Source organism: Notechis scutatus, chromosome 3 (genome assembly GCF_049901735.1).
Source record: "Notechis scutatus isolate UNSWTSFEM ecotype Mainland chromosome 3, rNotScu1.2, whole genome shotgun sequence".
NCBI lineage: Eukaryota > Metazoa > Chordata > Lepidosauria > Squamata > Elapidae > Notechis > Notechis scutatus.
Window position 1 is genome coordinate 163004782 of NC_142011.1, and position 8240 is coordinate 163013021.

Below are 8240 nucleotides of genomic sequence, written 5' to 3' on the forward strand. Positions count from 1 at the left end.
TTTTATTACAGTGTGTCAAGGAGCTACTGGTGAAGTGAACGGTGCACAGACTGTTTTCAAGGAAGTCCAGAAGCTTTTCAAAAGAAAAAACAACCAAATTGAACAATTCTCAGTCAAAAAGGTCAGGTGAATGTAAATTGGACTGAATTGGTTCATGGGTGAGCAAGCTGCAACCATAGGACCACATTTAAACCTCAAATTTCCTCTTTTTTGTGATCCTCAGAATCCCCTCTAACTGTGCTGCTAAACCTCAGTAGTATAAGTCCCTGGAAAATGATAGGCTCTAAGATATGAGAACCAGCTCTATTTGCAGCAGGTTACTTTTTGGGAGGAGGAATAAAATGTTGCTAAGTGACATCAAAGATATAATAGATGGGATAGTGTACATTTTTATATAGGGATCTGATTACAGGGTACAAACCATGTTGTGTTAATAATGTGTTTAGATACATTACTCCAAAAAGCACCGTGGAGGAAAGTGATGCTTATACCTATTTTGTGCTAGCTTGAGCCAGCCAAGGCAAGAATTATGGGAAATGTAGGTGTTCTCTTGTTCTTTGTCTTTTAATCTTCTTGTTGCTGATAATAGCATGAAGGAAATTGATTGTGCTGGCTTAACGGTTTTTTTTAAGAGAGAAATTATTGTGGAATTATTTTTTCTAGCAAAATAATTAACTTGGAATTTCAGATTGTTTCTATTCAATCCTGCCTGAGAACTGGAGAAGGCCCTAGGTGGAATGAGTCGCTTGGCAGGAATACAAGCAGTACACACACAGCAGTAACTAGAGGTTTTGGGTAGAATATTGCAGTGTTCTTTTTCCTGTAGAGGAAAGACATCTCTACCTCATCCAAATTGTCATTCAGAATAAAATATGCCAGATGGTTTAATTAGGATTATAAACAATGCAGCTATTTCATTTGGCATTCAGTAGTCGGCAATTGATGGCAATCTATCCAGGAATAATTTGGACCACTTATTGTGAATTTTGACAAAACGTACGTTTATTCAGTATTTCTGAGAGGATTTTATGCTATGATTTGTAATAACTGATAATATCTTAAACCATAAAAGGAAAAAAAACCAACACTTTAAGCTACACTTAAGGAAATAATAACTTTTAAAAATATTTCTTGGTTGTAATCTGATTCATTTGATCATTACTGTTTGGTTAATGTGGATAGTTTGTACTTTTATGTGTACATTTAAAATTGCCTCCTCCAAAAATAAAAAATAAATCATTATTTGGAGCCAAGGCTTTTAAGTTCAAACTGAATGTCAGAGATCAAACAGACCTCTTGCTCTGTGTTCCAGTCCTTACTTATACAACAATTGAAAGCTGAATTGTTATTCTCTCAATCTCTCTATCGATCTGTTTCAGGGCCAGCACAAAGCCGTCTCTATTCTTGTGACCTTTACTACTGTGTAAAAAAAAGATTAGGAACAGCACTCTTAAGTTCCTATCTTAGACTGACTGGACCCCTGAAAATTGAGTCCTAGGGCTCTACATTCTGGGGATTGGAGGCTAAAACATATAAGGAATGGTTGCAGGAATTGGGTATGTCTAGTTTAATGAAAGGAAGGACTAGGGGTGGCATGATAGAAGTGTTCCAATGTCTAAGGGGCTGCTACAAAGAAGAGAGGGTCAAACTATTCCCCAAAGCACTTCAAAGCAGAACAAGAAGCAATGGGTGGAAATTAATCAAGGAAAGAACCAACCTAGAAATAAGGAAAAACATTCTGCCAATTAGAACAATTAATCAGTTGAACGGTTTGCTTTCGGAAGTTTTTGGTGCTGCCTCACGGGAGGTTTTTATGAAGAGATTGGGCTACTACTTATCTGAAATGGTACAGGGTCTCCTGCTTGAGCAAAGAGTTGGACTAGAAGACCAAGATCCCTACTAACTCTGTTATTCTATTATGTTACATTCACTTCTGATAAATAAAACCAGTACCTGTTGTATTTTGCAGGCAGAGAGATTTAGAAAGCAAAAACCAACCAAACAACTTTGTGTATTGGCATCTATCGAGGTACTATACTTATGGAAAGCCCTTCCAAACTGTTCATTCACCAATCTACAGCATATGAGTCAAGGTATATATCTAAATTCTACTCTGCATACTTTTGCATACAATCTTTCTTCTACAAGAAAATACATTCTACTGTCCCTTTTTTCAATTGCTGCTAGTAAGCAGTTTGTACCACTTTGAAACAAGAAGCTGATTTCCTGATCTTATTCCTGTACCTTGACCTGATTGATCCTAATGCATAAAATATTAAGAAATAAGTTGACAATATAGATAGTCCTCAGGTTATGACCATTCAGTAACCATTCAAAATTAAGATGGCACTGAACAAGGGGATTAGAAGTTGCAGCTGTTGCAATTTCCCCATGGTCATGTGATCGCAATTTGGGCACTCAATAACTCACAGCTACAATGTTGCAGCATCCTATGGTTACGTGATTGCCATTTGCAACCTTCCCTGCCAACTTCCCACAAGCAGAGTCATTGGGGAAGCTGGCAGGAAGTCACAAGGTTCTCCCACTCCTGCCACTTTTTCACCTGTTCTTCCATGCTCTATAATGCCTACCTGTTCTTCCCTCTAGAGTGGCTGCTTGCCCAACTTCTGTAGCACCTACCCACAGCACCTGCTGGATCACCCACATTCCATTGCAATTGGCTGTGGCACTGCTCACCCCTCCAAATACTGTAGCGCCCAACCATAGCACCTGCCTCCTACTCTGTAGCTCTTACCTTTTAGCCCGCTTCCTGAATTTCCGCCTCTTCTCATCAGTCCTCACTTTATGATCCATATACAGGCGGTCGTAAATCAAGGACTACCTGTTTATGGATCATAAAGAAATTTGTTAAGTGAGTTTTGTCCCACTTTATGACTTTTCTTGCCACATTTGTTAATTGAATCACAGCAGTTGTTAAATTAAAATTAAATTAAAAGCTTTTTCAGCAGCCTTTTAAATAGACCTGCCTTTGTTTGAAGAATTTTGAATCCAGAAAATGGTGGTTGTGGAATGGAAGAATAATATCAATGTCAAATGTACACTGTCATCATTGTCATTTATTCCTGTCCTTTTCTCCTTCTGAAGCTTGCCAGGAAATTGAGGATTCAGCAGTTGTTGGTTTGAAGAACTTGCTACTTGGTGCCATACATAAATGCTTAGGAAATGTCGAAGATGCTGTTCAGGTAACAGAATAGAGTGAAAATATGCTAGTATATTCGAGCATATAAAAAGAACAATTATCAGTTAACAAGAAAATATACCAATAATGAAATGAAAATTTTAGTATGAGAATATGTAGAGCCAAGGATAGAGTACCTGCACCTTATAGGCCAAATTCAGACTGTCAGATCATAACCCAACCCATAGAATTTTTACACTTTTTGTCTTTGTTTCTTCATTTATTCCTCATTTCGTCTTTCTCTCTTTTTTGTTTTGCTTGCAGTAAATTCTTCCTAACTAATCCCAATATTACTAAAATATTTTTCTCTTTAAAACCTTTTGTTTTCCTTATGATCTTGCCTTCATCCATTCCAGTTCATTCAGAGTCTTGTTGTAGTTTTCCATTGCATCCTTGTCTTCTACTTGTGTCACCAGTATTTTGACAATTTTCAGTTATGCATCACTACTGGCATGCTAGGCTGGGCTAGAGATCTGATGCTTACAGACTATAGAAACCTAGATGGGATGAAACAGGCTGAAGATGGATCCCAACAAGTCTGATTTACTGTTTATTCAGTGATCATCAGTCTCCCTGTTTTCTCTGATGACAACTTTAGATTAGGTAGTAATCCCCTTGAAAGAGCAGATCCATGACTTAGATATCTTCCTAAATTTATGATAATTGCTGGATGGGCCGTGTAGAAATTGTATGTCTTTGTCAGCTTCAGATGTTGAACTAATTGTGGCCCTATGTAGAATGAGAAGGTCTGGTTTTATAACTGCTGCTCTCATCTGTATCAGGACAGACTACTGCAGTGCATTCCACATGGCCTTACCTTTTAAGGTTATTCAAATTGCATTAGTGTAGAATGCACCTGCTTGCGGGAGAGCTGCCCAGGCCATGTAACATCTGTACTACAGGTATTCCATTAGCTTTCAGTTAGTTTCCAAACACATTGGCTTTCAGTAAGTTTCCAAAATGTTAGTTTTAATCTTTTATACTCTGACACTGATGATGTTAACTCGCTTGGGTAATGAAACTCTGCAAGAAAACAGCCAAGCTCAGAAAGCACCAATGACCTTTCACTTCAATGCTGTAAATGGCTTGGCTCCCAAGCAGCGTAAGTCTGCCTTCTCTTGGTGAAATTGGTCATTCTAGTGGTGATGGTGGTTTGCCACTTTGAATACAGGATATGGGCTAGTTGAGGTTCACTGGTGAGGTTTATCATTGGTGGTTCCAACCTTGTCAAATAACATTTGCCCAGAAAGGAAATCGGCACCAAACCTTGTGGTTTTGATTGAATTATTTTACAATCCTTATGAGAACTGTTTTCACTCAGGATAAAGAGCATATGATTGCACTGTATTATCATTTATTATTTGGGATGTGAGGGTTTTTAAAATGATTTTATTGTAATTTATTTGGTGGTTGTATTGTAAAGAGAATGAGACTGGAGATGCTAGTGAGACTTATGGGGATTTATAATATTTCTCTTTCTCTCTTATGTACATATACTTTCTCACTCAATTGCAGTTAAAAGCATTTCATAAAGCCAAAGGTTAATGGCCACTGAATTTGTTTCCTAATGTATGAGATCAACATAGCATGTTTAGTCAGTTTTTAATTGATTGTTTGAAATCCAGGAAAATTTCAGTTCAGGAGAACTGTTAAATACTTTTAACAGTGTTTGGGTTTTTTTTAAAAGAAAGAATGACATTTATTGATAATGACTGCAGAGATTATGTTTATGTCAAGTCTTTTCTATTCAGCAAGTTTTACCACTGTCACCTACTATTTATTCATAGCCACTAGCAATTATTTCCCCATCTGGTTGTGATTTGGTTCATTTAACAGTTTGAAATGATAATTGGCAAATGAAGAGATTTTATGACTGAGAACTAATAAAAGTTTCTGAGTTGAGTGCAAAAATTCATTTTGTTCTTAGAAATAATGGGATATTTTTTCTTTCACAGTTCTTTCAAAGAGCCCTTAAAGATGAAATCTGCCGCCAGAACAATCTGTATATTCAACCATATGCTTGCTATGAACTTGGCTGTCTTTTATTAGAAAACCCTCAGGTAATGTGTGTGTGTGGGAGGGTAATCTGAGAATACATTTTTATTGCAACTCTTTTTTCTGCAATTGAAATGATAATTGATATCTTCCACTGGATTGATAGTCTCTGTACTTCAGAAATGGGGGAATGGGGGAACACAACTACTATGTTGTGGTGGTTCCCGGAATCCTGCTGTGCTGCCTGGAGCCCCTGAGAAGTATAATTCAATAGTCCTCAACTTACAACTACAATTGAGCCCACATTTATATTAAGTGAAAAATTTGTTAAATGAGTTTTGCCCCATTTTACAACATTTCTTGCCACAATTCACAGTTGTTAAGTGAATCACTACAGTTGTTACATTAGTAACCTGGTTGTTAAACGAATCTGGTTTCCCCATTGACTTTGTATGTCAGAAGGTCACAAAAGGAGATTACATGACTCTGGGACACTGCAACTGTCATAAATGTGCATTGTCAAACATCCGAATGTAAATCACGTGACCATGGGGATGCTACAACAATCATAAGTGTGAAAAAATGGCCTTAACATAACTTTTTTCAGTGCCATTGTAACTTTGAACAATCATTAAATGAACTGTTGTAAGTCGGGGACTATCTGTACTTGGAGTGCCCCAGGTTTATTTATTTTATTTATTTGTTTGTTTATTTGATTTGTCAATTGCTTACAAAGTAATAGGTATAAGTATAAACATGAGTAAGAATACAGAAAATAAGTACGATTAAATGGGGACAATAGGACAGGGACGGGAGGCACGATGGTGCACTTATGCAGGCCCCTTACAGACCTCTTAGGAATTTTTACCTTTCTTATATAAGAGTGATTGGTTGTTGCTTTTTGTCCTCTCTCTCCCTTTTTTTTCTTCTTTTGCTTATTCTACCTCACTTTTACATTATTGTAAGCATTGGCAGGTACAAATGTAGGTAGGATTCTTTCCCTTGCTGTCATGTTTAGGAGGAATAAAGGAATACAGTTAACAAGGCTGAGGTTGAGGAAGGCAAGAATTGCAGCCTGGGATTAGGAGAACCAGTGTGAGTGAGGGCTACCCTGGACTAGCATGACTCTTCTCTTACAATTCCCACATGGAGCATCTAAGAGAAAACACTCTTCTCTTTTAAGGGTTTTAGGAAAAGAGTAGCAGAAAATAACTGGAACTTATTTTTATGACTACAAATGCAGTCTACATTTTATTTCAAATAGCTGCACTCATTAGGAAACAGAAAAATTAATTATCTCCAATATTTTCTAAAATACTTCCTTGAAGTAGCTCATTTATGTGATTATTCATCTTTTTTGCTGGGAGTAGTTAATGTTCCAATGAAAATGATTAATTTCCAGTATTTTTAAAAAGTGTTCTGAATAATATTTATTATTTATTAGGTTTTTTTTTAAAAAAAATCCACCTTTTTATTTTTTTAAGTAACTTAAGGTTTCCTTCCTCCTCTCCCCCAGCAACAATAATCCTGTGAAATGGGTTGGGCTGAGAGAGGGTGACTGGCTGAAAGTCATCCAACTGGCTTTTATGCCTAACACAGGACTAAATTCACAGACTCCTGCTGGTTTCTAAGTCAAATCCTTAACCACTACACTAAACTTTACTTTCTGTTACTCACTGAAAGAGCAAGTCAGATTTCTTATAGTTAGTGTTTTCCTAATTAATCTTACTGTCATGCTTTTATTTCCTATTTTGAGCTAACTATTATATTGCTATGTTTGTTTTCTGTTTTTTGGAAAATGACATGGAAATTTCTAAAATGATATTTGCTTCTTCCTACAGTCTGTCCCAAGAGGTAAAGTGTTACTGCTTCAGGCAAAGGTAATCTTCAGAATGGTTTTAAGTATTTTCTTTGCTGTATGTGGGGGGTCTCTTTTTCCTTGCAGTATAGCCTGCATGAAACAAACTTATTAAGTAGGGTGAAAGAAAAAAAACAACCTATATTCTTTTGTCTTTAGTATTGTATTTGCTGTGGGGAATTAGAAAATTTGTTTAACTTTTATAAACTTACATATCTTGTACATCCCTTTAAGTTGTCGTGCCTCTTTACTGATGTGGGTTTTATTTTTACCTTTATTTTCTATTACAGGAAGAATTCACAGGGTATGATTTTGAGAACAGGTTGCATGTTCGCATCCACGCAGCATTAGCCTCTCTGCGGGAAGTGGTCCCCCAGTGATGAACAGAAAGGCTCCCATCTTTTCTTTTTCGACTTTTGCACTCCAAGAACAAAACTGTCAGGAAGATCAGCTTTCCTCCAGAAAACTTTCTGGTGCAAGAGAAGTTTTCCTAACGATGCAAAGCTGGTGATGGAAAAATGTTAACAATCTCAACAATTAAGGACTCAGCCAAAAAGGTTAAGTGACCTTAAGCTCAAACAACTGGTGATTTCTTGTGCATAAATCCTTTTTAAATTAGGGGATGCTAGACATTGTGTTCAAGCCCAGCCACACAGACAGGGGATGGTGCTGGAGAATTCCTTTGAATATTAAAGTCCTTTAGTTCCAATGCTTAGAGATGTCTTTTTTGTTGTTGTTTTTGTCAAGCTGGAGATTATAGCCTGTGGTTGTACAAATGAACCAAACAACGAGCACACTTTGATTTTCTATATCAATATTGGCTTGATTTCCATTATTTTTCCCATTTCTGAAAAGTGTATTGATTCTTCTATAGAAAGGAACCCTTTTCATGGAAACAATATTATAAAGTTGTTTCAGTATGGTATAGAAATCAATACAATTATATTCAAAAGCCAACTGATATGGAGCTGGAAATTTGCCTGGTGCATTTACAGCAAAACAAACTTGCCCATGGAACTTTTCTTGGTCATTCAGATATATGTAAATAATGAAATCTGCTCCCATATTTATTTTAAATTATGAGAATATATTTAGAAGCTTTATTTTTTAGCCAAATGTTTATTTTTTAAATCCTTAAGCATTGTGTTAAACATTTGATACTTATTTAAATGGTAGTGTGGATAATTG

General features: G+C 36.5%; 1 protein-coding gene across 1 annotated transcript in view; it reads left to right on the forward strand.

Moving 5' to 3' along the window:
• The window catches only part of TTC39C (tetratricopeptide repeat domain 39C), a 33156-nt gene extending 25395 nt beyond the window's left edge, over positions 1-7761 (forward strand). The window contains exons 9-14 of the mRNA XM_087961636.1: positions 12-121; positions 1970-2093; positions 3106-3203; positions 5155-5259; positions 7036-7074; positions 7343-7761. Of these exons, the coding sequence (XP_087817762.1) occupies positions 12-121; positions 1970-2093; positions 3106-3203; positions 5155-5259; positions 7036-7074; positions 7343-7432 (566 nt within the window). The 3' untranslated portion in view covers positions 7433-7761. The remainder of the gene's footprint in view (positions 1-11; positions 122-1969; positions 2094-3105; positions 3204-5154; positions 5260-7035; positions 7075-7342) is intronic.
• Positions 7762-8240: the final 479 nt, after the last annotated feature.